Source organism: Patagioenas fasciata, chromosome 27 (genome assembly GCF_037038585.1).
Source record: "Patagioenas fasciata isolate bPatFas1 chromosome 27, bPatFas1.hap1, whole genome shotgun sequence".
NCBI classification, from domain to species: Eukaryota; Metazoa; Chordata; class Aves; order Columbiformes; family Columbidae; genus Patagioenas; species Patagioenas fasciata.
Window position 1 is genome coordinate 5,449,431 of NC_092546.1, and position 18,985 is coordinate 5,468,415.

The window sequence follows — 18,985 nt, forward strand, 5'->3', positions numbered from 1 at the left end:
TCCCCCCCTCCCGTCCCCTCCCCTCCCCGTGCCGCCCCGCGCGCCACCGGGCGAGCGCGGGACTCCCGGGGGTGGCGCGCGCGCCACCAACCGTCACCTCCTCGGGACGCCTTTCCCGCCCACCCCGGTTGCTAGGCAGATTTGGACAAACTTGCTGCCTGGCCCCGCCTCCTGCACGGGGCTTTTTTTTTTTTTTGGGGTGTAGGGCGTGGTTCTTTTTGAAACGAGTTACGGACGGCTGCGGCACCCAATGAAAGGGTGGGGTTGCTCACACCGCTATCCAATCACAGCTAGAGTCCGCCTTCGGACCGCCCCCTTAGCGGGGGGTGCGGAAAATAGGCGGGGCAGCTATTGATTGACGGGTAGTCTGTCCAATAAACGCCGTGTGGCGCTGGGTGGGTGGGGGAACGGAAGCCAATGAGGTGAGGGGGCGTGTCCCGCGGCCGGGCCGGGGCTGTGAGGCGCGGGGCTCGGCCGCCCCTTCGCGACCCGGGGCATCGCGGCGGGACGGGCCTGGGAGGGTTGGGGGTCTCTTCCGCCCGGCACCGCGCCGAGGCCGACTGAGGTGACGCGCTGCCCGCAGGGAGGGGCCGGAGCCGCGCTCAGAGGCCCCACCGGCGGCCCTTATCCGCCCGAGCAGGCCGGCCTGGGGCCTCAGATAGGGGCCGGCGGGGTCGCTCGCTCCGTGAGGCGGCGGGGGGAAGGTGAAGGCGGCGGCTCCGCAGGCTGAGGAAGGTCCCTCGCGGTCCCTGAGCCCGGTGGGGCGGGAGGGGGCGGCCGGCATGTCCCGGCAGGCCGGGCGGGGGTGACTCATCGCCGCTTCCTCCGCCGATGTGGGTCAGGGGTGCGCAGTCACCGGCCGCGCCTCTGCCGGGCGCCGGTACGATCGCTCCCCGCTGTTAACCCTTGGGCTGCGGGGTTTACACGGGGCTCGGTGCCACCGCGGGTGCGATTAGCTAAACCCACCTGGGCAAAGCAACGCTTAGAAACGGGAACAAAGGAATTAATTAATTGACATCCCCGGTTTGACTCTCGGAACAGCTGCATTCGCGCAAAAACGGCTTCTGGGCTGCCAGTTTGCAACTACCGTCCCGTCTCTGACACAAGGCTCAGGAGTTCTTATTCAGCACTTTTAGACACCTGCGAGTGAGCTGCTTCTTGGAAGCAAAACCGAAAAATCGTGTGTCTGCAGTAAGTTTGAACATTTTTAGTTTCCCCAAAGTTTCTCGTGCAGGCAAATTCATTCAGCAGTTCTCTTCTTTAATTTGAAGCTCGAAATGCAGAGAGACCTGGCAGAACTGTTCAAATTTGGGGATAAAAGACAAAAAGCCACCTCCATGAAGCCAGATCCCATTTGTGAAGGTGAAATGTAGTGGGACTGCACAACTGCAGTGAAAAATGACTCCTGTCCCAGGCCAACTAAGCAGAATCCCAGGTGTTTGAGTCTTGGTTCACCCAGACAGGTTCACAGCCCCCTCAGGGAGACATTTTTAAGCAGGAAATTCTGGTTCTTGTTGCAGGCAGGAGCCGCAGGTCTGTCCCTCCCATCCCACGATCTGTCCTCTCCTGTCCCACATCCCATGGCCGGGGGGACCGAAACACCTTCTACCGCCAGGCTGGGCCATGGGGTAAGTCACCGCTGCCGCGTAAAACGCCTGCGGATAACTAAAGGAATTAGTGTTCTACAAAGTGCTAGAAGAAGTAAAATTAAACTTTATTTAAAAATTCTTCTAATATAGAAAACGAGAGGAAAGAAAGGCAAAGTAACATCCCCCGGTATTTACAGCTTCGGGAAGGAACGGACGGTACACGCGACTTGTGGGACTACAAACACTTAACAACACATTGTACAACCTGATGTAACGTTGAAAGGTTCACTGTAGGAGACAATTAAATACACTGGCTAGGACAGACAGTAGAAGAGCACAGACAGGTGTTAATTCATCCCGGGTTCTGTACAGCCTGAATTACCAACACCTTTTCCTTCTCGCCCCTCACCACCGTGGCAGGAACAGCCACGCGTTACGCAAACGGGTTTATTCAGCGTGATTTGGAGAGGTCAGTCACCTCTAGAGTAAAACGGGACATTCCTGAACCCCTTTTCTATCATTATTTTACCTCCTGGAGAATTTAGAAAGACTGAATAAAATTAAAGCGGTGAAGGAACAGGGAATACATTGTGCTGAGCTCCACGGGCAGCGCAGCAACTTAAGGCCCCAGCATTGGATCAATGCTGATTTTTGCACACAGGTTACCACGATAAATTCACTATTTTCACTTTATTTTTCTAAAATTGCCCAGCCGCCCAGTCTCGTTTTCCTGTGTACGTGGGCCTTTCTGATGTTCGTTCTGTAGGAAATGAAATACAACAGGCAAACACTTCTCCAGACTGCATTCTCTATACATACATAAGTTTTTACACTATCTACAAAACAGGGATTAGATGCTTCTGTGTAAGTTCTCGCTACTCATTTAAAAATACTAGAGAAAAAAACTGTACAGTTCTCTAAATTACATCTTTAGAAGAATAATTTTTTTAGAAGTTCATAAAAGACTTCATGTTTGTTTCTATAGAGAATTAAATGATTGGACAAGAAAGGTTAGAAATATGTTGTTCAAATCAAGTTAAACAGACCAAGCACTTAACAGAACATTATCTGTAAACTGTAAACTTCTAGTTTTCTGTTCTTTACATACGCGTTCAAAAATTAGGAAGAACTTCAGTTATGAGGTCCTTGTTTTAATCTCTGCTACATACAAAAGATACTGAAAAGCAAAAACTATTAAATAATTTAATATACAAGTGTAGTTAAAAAGCACTGTACATTGTAACAAATGTACATTGGATTTTAGAGATAGAAAAATCACCGAGTTATTTTCAAATTTACATGATTTCTTTAAATTCTGTGATGGGAAGAGGACTCGAGATGGAGCAGAGTTCTGAACACCACGGGGGAAAAGCCCACAAAGCAAAGTCCAGGGGATGGTGCCTCATCAGCTGGGGACACCCCGACTTGTCCTTCCTGCTGGGGACAAGTTCAGCTCATTCAGCAAACGGTTCCAACCCCATCACGCGCCCATCGGCCGCCTGGCCCTCAAGTGCTTCCTTCCCTCCCCAGAACGAGGATTTCAACTACAGAGAGGCCGAGTTCACACACAAACACCGACAACCAGAAAACCGCCGCAGCAAATCGCTCTCCGAACGGAATCCGCGGTCCCCGAGCGGCCCGGGAAGGTCAGGACATGCAGCCACCGCTGGCCATCCCGCCTGCTGCAAAACGCTTTGGCCTTCGACACAGCCCAAACTGCGGCTCTCTGGAGCTGGGATGGTTTTAAATGCAGGCGCTTGGCCAACATTTAAAGCAATTTATTATAGTTGCCGTGGGTGTGTGATTGGTTAAATAACAGCCTCAGATTAGATGACAAAAAAGGGAATGCGGGATCACCTGCAGGTTTAAAAGTCGGGTTTTTGCAGGTACTGGTCATTCCTCAGTGCGGAAAACAACATAGCACCCGGGTGTGTAAAAACAGGGACCAAGCTCCTGCAACCCAGTGACCATATTATGGAGGGAACAGCCAGAGAGAAACTGCTTCCCATCCACACAAACAAGAAGGGAGAGACTTCAAAACAGGCAGGATTTCGGACACAGAACACTATCTCAACAAGCCAGCGACGCACAGCAGTTGTGAGTACTAACTCACAGCTTGCTTTCCTATTTTTTGAGTTCTCAGGGTGACTTTAAACAGCACTGATGGATTTCTTGCACACCCAGCACCAAGACTCTCTCCCTATAACAATACTGAGGCCGTTTTTTTCCCTGATGGAGGTTCAACGAGGCCTAAAATACACAAGGCTCCTGCAAATATCAGAACAGAATCTAAATCAGTGCCCAATATCCAGTGGAGGAAACAAAAATCCTGATTTTCTAATGGGACAAGCACTTGTCCCCTTAATTCAGTGGTAAGAACTGAGGGCGCAAGTGTCACTGTGAGCTGTTGGGACGGGGGACAAGACTTTTGGGGGTTGGACGAGATGATCTTTAAGGTCCTTTCCAACCCAAACTATTCAACGATTCCAGACACATTTCACAGGAACGTTCTAGAGTGATGAGGAGGTCAAATATTTCCTCTAAAATACTCTCCTCCCTCAGAAAAAGCAGCAATCACAGCAAGCCCTACACATGTCATTTATCTGGCAGATTCCTCTTCCCTTTTTAAGCTGGGAGATAAATATGCAGAGCTACCAGGAGAGAAAAACACCTTTATTCAACCCCATGAACCTCGCAGGCTTTACACGGCACAGATCCTGGCTCTAAAGCCGCTGATGCTCCATGGAATTAACAACTCTCACGCTTTTCTGCGGAACAAACTCAGGCCGAGTCTCCTGTTCTGAGGCAGCCGCAGAAGCGCAGGCAAACGCAGTGAGAACTCACAGCTGAACGGCTCAACAAACTGCGATAAACCAGGAAAGCTAACATAGAAAAGTTGGGAAACGCAGGTTTTTTGCCAAGGGGAAGGCTCTAGTTCTGATCACAACTCTCCGGGTTATATCGGATCTGGGTTTTAACCACCTACTTTAAACTCTGTCTTCAATTGTTTGTAAAAATTAAGGCACAGGCGCCGCCTTCCCTTGGTGAGGCCACAGGGAAGATGCGAAACGCTGGTTCCCGGTTGCTTGGGCTGCATGGGGAGCAGCCGGGAGGACGAGAACTTTCCTCCTCTGAGCTGCGGTTCTGCCTCACCCTGTGCGGGACCGGAGAGCAACACAGGGTGACATTGTCACTCGCTCTGGGATGCAGAACCTGCTCCTCTGACAACAGCACAAGTCTGGGCTCGGCCTGGAGCCGCCAACGCGCCCTCTGAACTCGATTCCCGCCGGCCTCGTCCTCCCCTTCACCGCAAGGCCACAAACAGCGCGGGCAACAGCTTGCGGACGAGGAGAAGGGAAGAATAATCACCTCTGAAACTCAATTCAGAACTCTGGGGCACCCTACGCTCAATCATGATTTAAATCCAATAGTCCCAGGAGCGGAAGGGTGCAGAAGACATTAAACCGGCATGCAGGGGGTGAGAAAATGGAAAACTCCGAGTCCTCTTCATTTCCTGTGACAATTTTTAAAAAGTAGGTATCTAACAATTTAAGGAACAAGTGTCCTTTGGACTAAACCTTAATTCTCAGTAAGAAGAAAGCAGATTAAAACCAGTAGGTATATACACACTAGCTGTATATTCACACACATATGTAAAAGCAGCTTAAAATGCCCTTCTCACTTTGCAAGTCTATGAAATGTACGTTCTCTTTCTGCAACCTGTTTTCCTACAAGGCCCTCGCTAGAAGAGGAATTCGCTGCCTTTTCTTTGAAGAAAAGATTTAGCGTGAATTTTTTCTCCTTTTTTTTTTTTGGCTTTTTTTGTTTTGTTGTTTTCTGTTCAAACGCACTGTCCTGATAGTGATTCTGTTTCACAGGAGACTGGCCAGGCTGGTGGTGGGTCCGTTCTGCGCCTGGAACTGTACGGGAGGTGGTCCGTCTGTCCACTGAAAGACAACAAACAGCGTGAAAAACCCTCCAGCCGCTGCCTGGGGAAGGGAGGAACCGCCGGAGGAAGGAGCCGGCACCACACACACATGCGCTATTTGGAGATAATTAAAGATTTCATCACCAGAAGTTGCGTAGCAGGTTTGACTTTGTTTTACACACGTGGAGCTCCCGGCCCTCGACTGGGTGGTTTTTTTGAGTCACTCCGCATGCCCGTCATTCCAAACCTGCCTGACTCCCGTGCCCAATTCAGGCTCAGTGGCAATTCAGTGAAAGCATTTCCTGCTCTCCCAGGTAAACTTGTGACCCTCCAAATACTCAGAATCCCATTGCGAGCAGAACCAGCAAACAGCATCCTCCTTTTGGCCTTTTCCCCTTCTCCCCAAAAGGGAATGTTGAGGAAAAAAAGATGTCAAGTTCCTTGCATCTCACATTCCCCTTTGGACACTGAGTCAGAACATGAAATCACCTTGTGCCGTTGTTGAGCTGCGGCTTAAGAAACTATTCTGTATTTTTAAAACACTGTTAAAAATGTTTCTCGCAGGAGCAACATCAATATTTGAGGTCCAAAGAAAGTTGCCCCTTAAGGCAATGGCTGCTCGGACATCAAATGGTCTGTTAACTGAAATTCAGATTTATAGGCAAGTGGGGAAAAGATATCTTAGGAATGCTGAAGTATCGAGAGAAACTACTTTCAGCAGTGTAGAGCAAAGCATTCCCCAGAACAGACGGGATGACCTGCACATTAAAATTAAAGCCAAGAACGTAGTTTCATTCAAAGCATCATTTGTCATCAAAATGAAGTGGCTGCCTCCTACAAAAGCCATTAAAACATGTAGGTTCTGGTGTACCAAGACAACACTTATAAGACAGACCTTACCCGCCCAATAACCCTTATAAAAGGGAATTAATTGAGTCACGCTTCCTGTTATCAGTCCAGTTTAAATACTAGGAAGCAGACTGAGTTTTGGCAGCTTACTGAGAAGTAAGGAATGGGAAAGGAGCGCAAACCCCGCTGTTTTGCCTCCGAACCGCTCGTGCCCGCGTGCTGCCGCTCACTCACCGTGATGAGGTTGTGTTCTGGAAGACTGCAGGCTTCGATGTGGTCCTGGAGGAGCTGCTGCGAGAAGTTCTGGTGCATCTGTGCCGCCTCGTGCGCGTCCATGGCGTTGCCGCAGGCTTTGTTCAGGTCTGCAAGACAAGAGCATCGTGTGTTCACCACCCAGAAACACCGCCTGTCTGCATTTTCATCTGAGCAGCTCTTATCTGCAAAGACTATTCCTGGTGTTTGATGAACCCCTGTATTTGATGACTGGATCACCTGAACAGCCAATACACCAAAGTCTTATCGCTGCGTGAAAACTAAGAGCAGCAGGAACCTGAAGCCTCTTTTCCAATAGTATTGACTGCGCACATTGCAGGGTTTAGCGTTATTTTAGCTTCCACCTACTAAAAATAACATTACAGTAGCGCTAAAAGGAGGAAGCAAACTCCTCGCCGCAATAAAAGCTCCTGTGCAGTTTGCGTTTGCATTTCTAGTTCCCAGCACCATCTAGTGGGAACAGCAAAGCCGGTTCCTCGCTGCAGCTCCACGGATTTCCAAGGTCAAGTGACACTTGTCCTCATTTTTGGGGGCTACAGACGCCTGTTGCTTCACCAACACCGTGCGCTGATCCCGGTGCCTGGTTCCTGTCAGGTTTACTCAGAGGTGTTAGCTCCATCGGATTTAAGGCTGGTACCCTACTACGAAACACACAATTTCAGCTAAAAACCCCAAGCAGCGTGATGCGGCGGGGGCTGAGCTGCCTCAGCTCCAAGCACCAAATGCGTGCTTGTGTCTCGTTATTCCTCATCAAGTGCTTTTCCTCAAGAGCAGCTAATTAGTTCTGCAGAGGAAATTCTTAAGACAAAAACTTAAAAGCAGAAGGAAAACAATGTTCCCAGGCAGTGGATACAGCAAGGGAACACGGGTTCATCTCCAGCGGGTTTGTTGTACCATTGGCATGTTTTGTACGCAACTACCGCTTGGAAACGAGTAAGAAAAGTATTTCGATTGCCTGGAAGTGGTTTTGTAGCAAAGTGACAGCAACACAGAACACAAGCCTGGCCTGCAGTGCTCTACGAGAGCACGGGGCTCAGAGTAAACACCACCATTTAATATAAATGGAAGCTGCGGGGTAAGTTCTTGGAAAAAGGGTAGTTACTGCTTTATTTTCTAGGGAGAGCAAATCAGTTGCAGCATTCATGTTGACAGTCTGCCAAGAAGCCAGTCAATATTTGAACAAAGCATCCTGGGGCTTGTGTAAGTCAGATTAAACAATATTTATGTATGAAGTGATATAAAAGTCTCTTATATTTAGTAAAGCCCGTACACAGAAGCAAAGCCTAAGCGAAACTTAATCAAATGTTTACTACAATTGGAACTGCAAAGAAAAGCAGAGCCATGGCAGAAGAGACTACACGGGGGAGAACTGGAGCCCTTTCTAAACAGTCACCAGTTACCCCCAGGGTCACCAGTTAGCGCCACAGGGATGCTGGAGCCCCACGGGACCCTGTTGAAGTCACTCCAAACTCACCTCTCAGCAGCGCTGAAGACCACAGCTGCACCGACATGTCTGGGATCTTGCTTGCAAGCTGCATGGCCGGTACTACCATATTATTACTTTCCTGGTGAAAAGTGGATAGAAAAATAAGAGAGGTTTTTTCCCCCTCCACTTGCAAATAACACATTACATAGAGATGGGAAATTCGTGACAAAAAAAGTTATCTACTAAATAACAAGTGGCAGCGCTTAACGGGACAATAACCCCAACACATCATCTAAAGCTGCCTGGAATGTTGCTGCCCTAGGAATTACGGTGTCTGTGTTGTGAGAGATACTAGAAACATTTCATGCATTCTGGTATATGGTGAGAATTAAGGAGCTTGTACCATGAGCCAGCACTGGGCCCTTGTGGCCAGGAAGCCAATGGGACCTGGGGTGGGTTAGAAGGGGGTGGTCAGTAGGTCAGAGAGGTTCTCCTGGCCCTCTGCTCTGCCCTGGGGAGACCACACCTGGAATATTGTGTCCAGTTGTGGCCCCTCAGCTCCAGAAGGACAGGGAACTGCTGGGGAGAGTCCAGCGCAGCCACCAAGATGCTGAAGGGAGTGGAGCATCTCCCGTGTGAGGAAAGGCTGAGGGAGCTGGGGCTCTGGAGCTGGAGAAGAGGAGACTGAGGGGGGACTCATTCATTGGGATCAAGATGGAAAGGGGGAGTGTCAGGAGGATGGAGCCAGGCTCTTCTGGGTGACAACCAGTGACAGGACAAGGGGCAATGGGTTCAAACTGGAACACAAGAGATTTCACTGAAATATGAGAAGAAACTTCTTAGTGAGGGTGTCAGAGCCTGGCCCAGGCTGCCCAGGGAGGTTGTGGAGTCTCCTTCTCTGCAGACATTCAAACCCGCCTGGACCCCTTCCTGTGGAACCTCAGCTGGGTGTTCCTGCTCCATGGGGGGTTGCACTGGATGAGCTTTCCAGGTCCCTTCAACCCCTGACATTCTGGGATCCTGTGATACTTTGTGCAAGTGTTATTAAACGTGCAAATTACAGCTACAGAATTATGTAAGTCAATACGCCACCAGCTTTTAGTGGGATACCAATAAACAAGCATTCTTAACATAAGATTAATTTCATAAATGTCCCAATTTTCTTTGGCAAATGACAAGTCAAACATTTACACGGCGATGGTGAGCGCCTACCCTGTGATTCCCTAACACGTAGAATATGTGACCCAGGAGTACGAGAGAACACGCTGTTAATCGATTCAAGTCTTCTGCGTTTGACATTTTCAGCGTCTCTCGCAGAAATCGTCTACGGAAAGAGAGCAAAGACGAATTGGGTTATATCAGCACTTCGGAGTAACCGCGCGCTGCAGGTGACCTTAAACAAAGCACTTAATTCCCAAGCTTCACGTTTCAATTTAGCAACAATGACGGTGATACGAAAAGCTTTTGTTTCAGAACACCACACGAGTATCATTATTAGAATTCAGAACTAAAGAGATCTAAACCAAACAGCCGCTTGGTTTCTTCCCCCAAGGTAAAAGCAGAAGGTTGACTAAACCCAGAGGGAGCAGATGCAGCAGGTTTCAAAGCAAAGCCTCAGGGTTTTCAGTTTTATCTTAAAAAGCTCCGTTTCCTTTCTCCTTTGCTCCCCCCACCTTCCAAGCGCCCCGGTTTGTACTCACTTGGCCTCGTTGTATCTTCCTTGAAAGAAGGAGAAGAGCCCTCGGATGTAAAAAGCTGCTGCTCGAAGGCAGTGGGAGCTACGGACAAAACAAGGCGGTGAAACCCAGGAACTGGGCAGCAACTTCACTTATTACAGATTTCTAGGAATTTGCCTAATAATCAACTCTCCAAATAAAACGCTGTGTTCAATGCATGGTCAGAACTGCCTTGAAATAAAGTTTGGTATTTTGTTTTCTTTAAAAAAAGCCTCTACAAATGCAGTGTTACCAGCACAAACGCAACATCAACGCGGAGACAGCTTCTGGAATTCTCACCTCACGGGGAAATTATGGTCTGGATTTATCCTTTCCAATAAGCTGTAAAGCTACAAGTGGGAAGGGAAAAGACAGGTGATCAGCATTTCTGACATACACAGCAGTACTGACAGCAAGTGGGTTCATAGGAAACACACATCAAATCAAAAGGGTGCAAATCACCACAAACACACTCAAATTTACTTGTCCAGGTTCAATCATAGCACAAACGTTCTAACAATAGGAGTTTCCATGCCCATTTTGATGCCAAACGTCAAGTTTATACAAAAATATCCCTTCTCAGACTTCACAGAACTTTGTGTACAATGTTCATATTTCCTCTGAATATTTTTGCTGTTGTATCTGCCAGACAAGGCACCGCTTTGCGAAAACGCTCAGCAAACCAGAATAACCCAAGTACAGCGGCGGTTTTCTCTCCAAGGAAGCTGTGATTTTAGAAGGAGTGGGAAACCCGCTCACCTCTTGGTGCCGGTTGCCCTCCCTGATGTACACGCTGGCCAAGTTGGTCACGATGAACGCCCACAGTTCCTGATGCGTGGTGAGCTGAAAGAAACAAACACCAGCAGCGCAGTCAAACACTAAACCAGAGTTTGCTCTCCCTGTGTATAAATCACAGCTTTGGCGTCTGGTATTTTGCTGGTAATAAATCTTCCCGACCTGAATCTCCAGCTTTCCCTTCCAAAGACCCACACAACAATCGCAACCAAGCGCGTTTCCAAACGGAATAGCCGCAGGAAATAGAGTTGGGGGGAAAAATAATCTTACCCTCAGTGCTGTAGTAAATTGTGCTTCTGCATTGTCCATGCAGTTCACAGAAATGCAGTAGAGGCCCTGTAGAAAAGATGATATTTTAAGGTAAGGCATAATGCAATTATAGCAAGGGCAGGATGCAAAGAAAGGCAGAGAGAAAACCCCAGAAACCTCAAGATATCAGCAGGAAAAAAGGTCAATCATTGAGTCTTCGGTTTGCTTGGTTCTACAAGCAATGTTCATACTTCAAAATAGCATGCACCAGTAAAAAAGGTCCCTTTTATCTTAAAAAGGGTTTTTTAATTTCTTCTAATACTCAAACAGCAATGCTACATAAATTCTTCTCCTTCAACAGGTTCCACAACACACTGTCCTGAACAAGCCCGGAGTAACTCGTGTGTATTTCCTTTGCACACTATCACTTATTTCGAAAAGGGATTTAAGCTTTTGGCCAGACTTAAATAACACAGGGTGCGAGTCCCACAGTGGGGCTGCCAATGGGTAACGCGGCAGGAATCTCAACGTCTGCCTCGTTACGTCCTCATTAGTTACCGATGAGTATGAGTTTGGGCTTGGGCTTCCAGAAAGTTCCCTGCTCACCCCAGACACTTACTAAGAGCGTGTGCAGCTGGGCAGCGTGGTTGGAGAAGAGCCGGGGAGACTGCTGGCACAGCTGGCACACCTGCGAAATCTGCGAAGAAGAACAAAGAACATTTTAAGATGCATTTTCTCCGTGTCATTTCCAGGCTCTGAATCCATCTCCTCGCATCCCACGGGCCGTTCTGTTCGTTTCAGGGATCGGTTGGAGAAGATGAAGCCGCGCTCCTGGGTGAACCGGAGGCTGGAGATGCGTGGAGTGGAGGGACACACACTCCACACTCTGCTCCCATCAAACTGCTTTGCAGTTATCTGCATTGCAGCAGCTCCGCCATACGGTGGCACCACTTGCAAAGCAAGTCATGCATTGGACACGCTCAGAATTTTGAGTTGGTGCAAACCGGAGTAACTGGAATCAAAATCTTCCACGGGATCTGTGCTTGTGATGAGCTTTATGAGCTTTGTCAGGAGGCTCAGTTTCCCCCCAACTCCCGAGAACATTGATGAGAAGGCTGACATGATACAGCAGTTAAATCCTATAAATAAGGGATGAACACGACTTCAAAATGACCAAGAATGGAAAAAAATCAGCCCAGTTCTTCCTTGCATTAAATAACGCTGTCCCTCTCTTCCTTCCCTCCAAACTACGGGAGAGGAGGAAAGGTCAGAAAGGCAGGGAACCCCAAAAACTAATACATACTTGGCCAGCATGGGAACACTAAGTATCTTCCTTAAACCTGAAATTCCTGTGTTTTAAAGCTATCACTGCACACAGCCCCAACCAGGGAAACGATGAAACCCCCTTTTTACCTCCTGCAACGCTGTGGCTTTGTGTCCCGTCACCAGCCGACACATGATAATGTGTTCCAACAAAATAACTTGGAACGATGACAAGATAGGACTGCAGTCCAACACTGAAAAGGGAACAGAAGTCATTCTATAAGTGAATTTGAGACAATATATTAACATCTTCACCATGCGGCCTCCCTCACACCTCAATTGCAGGTGGTTCAGCAAAACTTCAACACAAAGACTCCTTGGTGGAAATCTAGAGCGGGCTGTTTTTGGCTGGAGCGCTTGGTGCTACAAGAGCCAGCACACGCTGCCCAGCTCCTCAGCCACAGGCACAGGGAGGACGGCACAGGTTAAAACCACATAAAAACCCCCAAACCCCACCAAAACAACAACACCTGAACCACCAGGAGTGGGAGTCTGAGCACCAGTTAGGGAAAAACTCCTTGGGAACACATTGGAGAGAATCAAAAGCTTGGAGAACCAAAACCAAGGACAATCAGAAAAGCAGCATGAAAACGTGTATTCACAGCCCAACTGACTGAGTTACAACACAAACCCCCAAAACCTGATTTGTTTTCAAAGTAACCGTGAGGTTTTAAACCAGAACCAAGTCCTCAGATGCCACAGAAACAGCCTGAGCGCAGCCTGGCCCTGTCAGCTCAACAGGGTCGCTCTGCTTTGGTTTTGGTTTAATTTAAATTAGCAACGTGTACTGGAATCTTGTGGCATCAGATAAATTATGACTCTCATCCTTACTTTTGAGCTTTTCCAGCTGCATGAGCGCTTTGTCTGTGTACTTCTGAGCCTTCTCCAGGTACCCTGCTTGCATGGAATGCATCACTGTCACCTGCCAGAAAATACAGGAAAGATCATTAAATAATTGTCTTTGCAAAAAAGAGAAGCCTGTGAGTTCACACAACCCCTCAGCTACCAGCTTTTAAACTAAATTTTAACATAATTCAGGAGTACAATCATATCCAAAAAGCGAGGCAACTGGATTCAAGAATTTGAAGTCAAGGTTGTCACTGTGTTGGTAAAAATAAGCCAACGTAGCTCTACTTTGTAGAAGTTCATTCAATTTTATTTGGCTTGGATATTAATAAAGTTACATCCCAGGTTCCAGACTCTTCAAACACTGACATCACCAAAAGCAAATGCTGTGGCAGAATTCAACTGTCAGCGTCACGTAAAGCAGCGTATGGGCTGCAGGATCTACCAAGCAGCTTTGCACCAGTTCCTCGTGAATTAGCCACAAAGGATAAAATAAAAAAGAGCTTCTCACCAAGTAGACGAGCACACACATGTGCTCCTTGGGCAGCCAGTGGAAGAGGTCGGCGGGGTTGCTGGGCAGGATTTCGTCGTCGTGCAGGGTGGAGATGGTCTGGATGCACTGCTGGAGCTGCTTCAGACACGGCTTCACGCTCTTCACCTGCGGAAAAGCACCGGCATCAGCCCTCACAGCCACCTCAACTTGTGCGTGGTGGGGAAAACTTGCCAGGCAATAGATAATCCCACATTCAGGAAATCGGTTCACGCATAAATCGCGACGCTAGGGTGATGGAACAGCAGCCCATTGCGGCATTAACAACAATTAGCCCTTCATCTTTGGGTATACGAACAAAAACGCTCAAAACGCTTGTCAAAATTATACACAAAACCTGTTATCTTCCCCAGCGTTACGTGGAAGCAAGAGTGGCTGCTGTGGTTGTAAGCACATCACAGTAAACTTTTCCTTGGGGAAGAAGAAATGAATCTAATTTCTTCATCCCTCGTTTCACTTGTGATTAAAATCCATAGAGATTAAGTTTCATTAACAAAAACGTGGCGTAGCTTAGAAAATCCCCCCAAATGACCCCAGCGTAATAATGATTGATTTTTGCAGCAGCTCTCTCCCGTTTTTGCCCCGAACCGACAAGCAGCGCGACTCGCGCGTACCTGCCCCGCGTCCAGGTAATGCGTGACCTGCAGGACCAGGAAGAAGACGCGTAACGACTCTTTCTGGATGGGGTTTCCTTGCCAGTTCTCAACTATCTGCCCGCAGAGCGTGAGGAGCGGGTGCACCTCCTGCAGCTTCCGTTCCATCAGAAGGAGCTAGAATTTCCAATAAAAATCCATTATTTTTGGTCCTAAACCAGTTTAAATACTCAGAGAACCACAGAGAGCCCTGGGTACGTCCATCTATTTAAAACTAAAACTCCAAGATGTCTTATCGCTCATGGTCAGATTTTTCATCCCTAATTACAAAGGTTTCAGTAACAATTTGTAGTTATCCTTTTTCCTTCCAGAAAGTTATTTATCATTAATAAAGAAGAAAAGAAGTCCAACCTATTCACAAGAATCCTGCAGGCTTAAGGCTTATCCCAGATATATTTTACCACTGTGTTTCCTCATGTGAATATAACAGAAGATATAAAGCACGGATAAGCATGGAAATACCTTAAAACAAGTAATTTATGTTCAGGCAAGTTACATTCTATCGCTTTGTACCTTGTGTTATACCAGTTAAACAAGGAAATAGTTCATTTTAAAAGTACATCCAACTTACCATCCCCTTGCTTAGCAGAAACAGTGCTCTGAAACAAAACAGAATTTTGTTAGACTTAATAAAAAGAAGTTACTCCAACCACAACTGTATAGAAAAACCCCATAAAAATAAAACATCTGCCATTCTCCCCCTCCAAGGCAACAGTCGGAACAGGAGGAAGGACCCTGCGAGAGAGCACATGGCAAAGCTGGATGGAACAGTCTCTCCAGCTCATATCCAAGCTCTGGACAGTTCCAGTTGCAGTGGTTTCTAAGGCCAAACCAGGCTACTGGGAAAACTCTTGTGATAAAGACAATAAATGAAGTTCAATTTGAAAAAAAAGACTCTCCAGTGTCATAGGGGACATCATTGGTTTTAACAGAAAGAGGGAAGAGCTGGCAAAACACTCAGGTCTAAGAGAACACTCAGAAGTACGGGGTTGCCTTTAAAAGCCGGGCAGCAAGCACGTTTCTAAATAAAACCAGAATAGATAAATAAAAAGCAGAGGAAACAAAACCATTTTCTGTGGCAAGGGAGGAACTCCCAGGGAACTCACCTGGTGTACTCTGATCCCACCACCCGCGCATACTCCGCTCCAACTCCGAGCAGGTCGCACGCAGACACTAAATCTTTTTCAAGTGTATGTAGTTGCTGAAATTTCAAAAATAAAAGAAAAGGCCATAAGAGAAGGGAATTTTCTTTGTGAACTGAACCAGCAATTTTTTAAAACGTCATTCCTCCTGTGCTTTACACGTGACAAGCGCTAAACTGGTACTTGTTCAATGTACCGTCTGATTTCAGGCTCGTTTTCCTGGCCTTCTCCAAAATAAAGTCCGGAATTTTTCAAAGACAATTTCTCAGCCCAGTTTCGTACCACACAAAGCTGTGAAAATTCATTACGACCACATGCAGATCAGATCCCAGAGTAACCTCGGACTGTTACACTGGAGTAACTGGAACAACAGAGTGCGTTTTCCAGCAAGAAGAGCAGCCGAGGTGATGGGGAGAGGCCGATGCGGCTTCCAGAGCATCTCTCCCACCTACCAACTTCTGTACCTTCTCCAAACTCAGGTAAAAAGCCACACGATTGTAGAAGAACAGGCATCGAGGCCATGACACACACAGGCCTCTGTGGTCAAGCAAAAGCCAGAAAGGAAACACCACATGGAAGAGAAATCAGGCAAGAATGTCAAGCTTGGAGGAAGGAACTGAGGAAAACGCTTAAGCTGCTTGTGAGTACTGAGGCATTAAAGTAAACATTTGCCCTTTAATCGATGGGAAAGTCAAGCTCTCCACAATTCACCGCTCCTAAACTACACAAAGGAGCTCGGCAGTTCCTTCTGAAAGCCGCTCTGCTTGTTTAAGCTCGTCAGGAAGAGGGAAAAGACAAGTAGAGGTGACTATTAAAGACAGTCTTCAAGGATAAAATTGCTCCCTAACCAGCTCTCTGCTGCTAAAGAGCAATTAACTCCCTCAACTCTCGCGTTAAAACACCTCGAGGCTCTTCAGGAGCAGAGAAGAAGTGTAACCTGGAAAAAATGCAGGAGTTCTTCAGCAATAATCTGCTCTTCCCACTATCAGTCAACTTTCTGGCCACACTCAGGAAAATCAGCACTTGAAGAGGAGTTGCACAGCTAAAGACTGCAAAAAACATTCAGCTCTTCAAACCCCAACCTGCGCCAGTTTATTCCTAGAGGTGAAGGTCCGACCGGTACAGCTGAAGCCACACTGAGCATCACACAGACCAGGAGAAGCAACGTCGCTCAGAGGCCTTTGCACCAGCTGCTTTTCCCACTCCAGTTCTGCTTTGTGTACTAATTAGGTTGAAAATAATGAAATGCACACTTCAGGTGGGCAAGCTCCAACTGCAGCCTTAGGAGAACGTTTGCCCTCACTGCTGACCATAATGCCTTTGATTTTGCTCTGTCTCTGAAGTTGTGTACTCTTTTTAAGAATACAGATACTTTCTAGCTATTTTTCCCAATCACAGTGCCACAGCATAACACGGTTATCAACAGAAATCACTTACTGCAAGTTGAAAAAGCAATCTACAGTGCCAGTACGGAGTCTGCTGCGAGATCTGGATGGCTTTGCGTAACAGAGGTTTTGCTGTATCCACCGAATTCTGAAACAGAAACACGCACCACGGTCAGCAGAAAAACCAGGATACCCAGAACTTCATCGCTAACAAAAATAACTCCTAAGCTGGTTGTATTCTGTGCTGATCCCCCTTTAAAGTCTCGAGGGTCAGAAACCTTAAAATGAACTTTCTAGATACATAAAAAGCAACAAACCCAAGGATTTAACAGCAGGCCCACATATCTATATCACACTGAAAGCCTGTTCAAAAGTATCAGCTCTGTAATTCTTTTGGTCACTATTCCAATACACACTTTTCGCCTGCACATAGGAGAAAAGGCAAACACGTGCTTTAGAGAAAGACTAATTAAGGCTTTTCTAGAGAAATAGAATAAAAATAGCCCAGGAACACAACAAAGGCTTAAGGAAAACCATTTACTTCCCTTCTTCCACCCCAAATTAGCTTGTCTTTGGCCAAGTAAATTTCCTGTGCTGGGGAAGACCTGCATGGCAATCCCAGCAGCGACTTTCACAATAAGACCAAAAGTCTTTAAGGTTTATACTTTAGTGCTCTGCATTTACATCGCAGCTAGCCTCTAAAAAAATCCATAAATCTTGTTGTTAATAGCAATATGCTACTCCAAGAGCAAAGATGCTCCAATTAAACGCAGGCCTAGGAGAGGTGCTGGTTTCCAAAGCAGCCTCAGCGCACTCACCTCCTGACAGTACAGCTCGGACAGCAGGCTGGCGGCCTCGAACTTCACATCTTCAAACTGGGGGATCTAGCAGTACCAGTTAAGGAAATATTAAACACTGCCTGGGAAACAGCAACAGCCCGGTGTCCAAAAACCCTTAACAGAATGTATACGTTAACAAACAGAATCATAGAATGGTTTGGGTTGGAAGGGATCTTCAAAGCTCATCCAGTGCCACCCCTGCCATGACAGGGACATCTTCACCAGCTCAGGTTGCTCAGAGCCCCGTCCAGCCTGGCCTGGGATGTCTCCAGGGATGGTTCATCCACCACCTCTCTGGGTACCTGGGCCAGGCTCCCACCACCCTCAAAAAAAACAGAAAAGCAACCCACAACCACAGAATTAGATTAAAAACACCAGCTAATCCCCCATCCCCACGGCCAGTCTCTCTCCACAGAGGGGTTTTGCTGCAGGAAAAGGATACTTGCTGCGATATCAACCACTGCAAGAGAAAACAGCAGGTTAGTCTGCAACCCCCACAGCAACCAGCCTCACTGACAGGGCCCCCAATTCCCACCCCACAACCGGCCCCGCTGACAGGAGCCCCCAATTCCCACCCAACCGGCCCCGCTGACAGGAGCCCCCCAGTCCCCACCCCACAACCGGTCCCCCGTGCTCACCGCCTTCTCCAGGTGCCCGCGGGCCTGGTCGCCGTTGCGGGTGTGGTGGTAGAGGACGGAGCCGAGCTGGAGGTGTGTCCGGGCCTCCATGCGGGCTGGGGGCTTGCGGGGCAGCACGGCCTGCAGGCAGTGCACGCACAGCCGCACCTTGGGCGGGCTGGACGTGCGGAAGTGCTCGGCCAGCCCCAGCAGCGCCAGGTACCACGACTCCCCCCCGGCCGCGCCGCCGCCACCACCACCCGACCCCGACCCCGGCGCGGGCCCAGCGCCGCCACCGCCGCCTCCTCCTCCGCCGGCTCCCCCGCCGCCTCCACCACCCGCCTCCCCGGAACCCGCCGCGCCGCCCGCCGCCGGCTGCGGCTGCTGCTGAGGCGGCGGCTGCTGCTGAGGGGCCGCGCCGGCCGCCGAGCCCGACGCGCCCGCCGCCACCGCCGCCATCTCAGGGCCGCCGCGACAACACGGGCGGGAGGGGCGGAGGGGGGGGGAGAGAGAGGCGGCGCGCAAGGGCCGACGGGATATGGAGTCCGCCCCGGCGCGGGCCGCTGGGAGGCAGCTGAAGCGCTGATGGGAAATGGCGGGACGCGCACGGCCTCATGGGAGTTGTAGTCCGGCCGGTCGCTACCGCCGGTATGTGCCCGGGTGGGGTGGGGAAGGAGCGTGGCGGCTCCAGCGGTCCCCGCAGAGAGCCGGTTGGCCCCTCTGTCCCGCCTCGCTGCGGTGGGAGGCGCGGAAAGGGAGGCGGAATTCTTCATGGGACTACATCTCCCAGAGGCCTTTGCGGCAGC

The 18,985-nt window shown here is 48.7% G+C and overlaps 1 protein-coding gene and 1 long non-coding RNA gene across 3 annotated transcripts; one reads left to right on the plus strand and one right to left on the minus strand.

Annotated features, from left to right (window-relative positions):
• The first annotated feature begins 447 nt into the window (after nt 1-447).
• LOC136113330 (uncharacterized) lies at nt 448-5,666 on the plus strand. Of its 2 annotated transcripts, XR_011735926.1 has the most exons (4): nt 448-565; nt 1,042-1,191; nt 1,521-1,628; nt 5,468-5,666. It is a non-coding gene; the product is annotated as an uncharacterized lncRNA (long non-coding RNA). The 2 variants fall into 2 exon arrangements; XR_010652986.2 differs by lacking the exon at nt 448-565 and having other exon boundaries at nt 746-1,191.
• Nucleotides 1,694-18,653, minus strand: MAU2 (MAU2 sister chromatid cohesion factor). Its single transcript, XM_065858445.2, has 19 exons — nt 18,201-18,653; nt 18,005-18,022; nt 17,542-17,607; nt 16,776-16,871; nt 15,303-15,397; nt 14,768-14,795; nt 14,158-14,313; nt 13,505-13,651; nt 12,979-13,069; nt 12,238-12,341; nt 11,444-11,521; nt 10,846-10,911; nt 10,540-10,623; nt 10,081-10,130; nt 9,766-9,843; nt 9,278-9,389; nt 8,114-8,204; nt 6,601-6,728; nt 1,694-5,536 (listed from the first exon to the last, which is right to left on the minus strand). The coding sequence occupies exons 1-19, from the start codon at nt 18,636-18,638 to the stop codon at nt 5,462-5,464; spliced, it is 2,001 nt and encodes a 666-aa protein (XP_065714517.1). The 5' UTR covers nt 18,639-18,653; the 3' UTR covers nt 1,694-5,461.
• Between the last annotated feature and the right edge of the window lie 332 nt (nt 18,654-18,985).

What these genes read in the sequence shown, in the direction of transcription:
- MAU2 (XM_065858445.2), bottom strand. Translation starts at nt 18,638, where the DNA reads ATGGCGGCGGTGGCGGCGGGCGCGTCGGGCTCGGCGGCCGGCGCGGCC. An exon ending in GTGGGATCAGAGTACACCAG is followed by an intron (nt 14,796 to 15,302) that starts GTGAGTTCCCTG and finishes GTTTTGTTTCAG; the next exon opens with AGCACTGTTTCTGCTAAGCA. An exon ending in AATTTACTACAGCACTGAGG is followed by an intron (nt 10,624 to 10,845) that starts GTAAGATTATTT and finishes TGTTTCTTTCAG; the next exon opens with CTCACCACGCATCAGGAACT.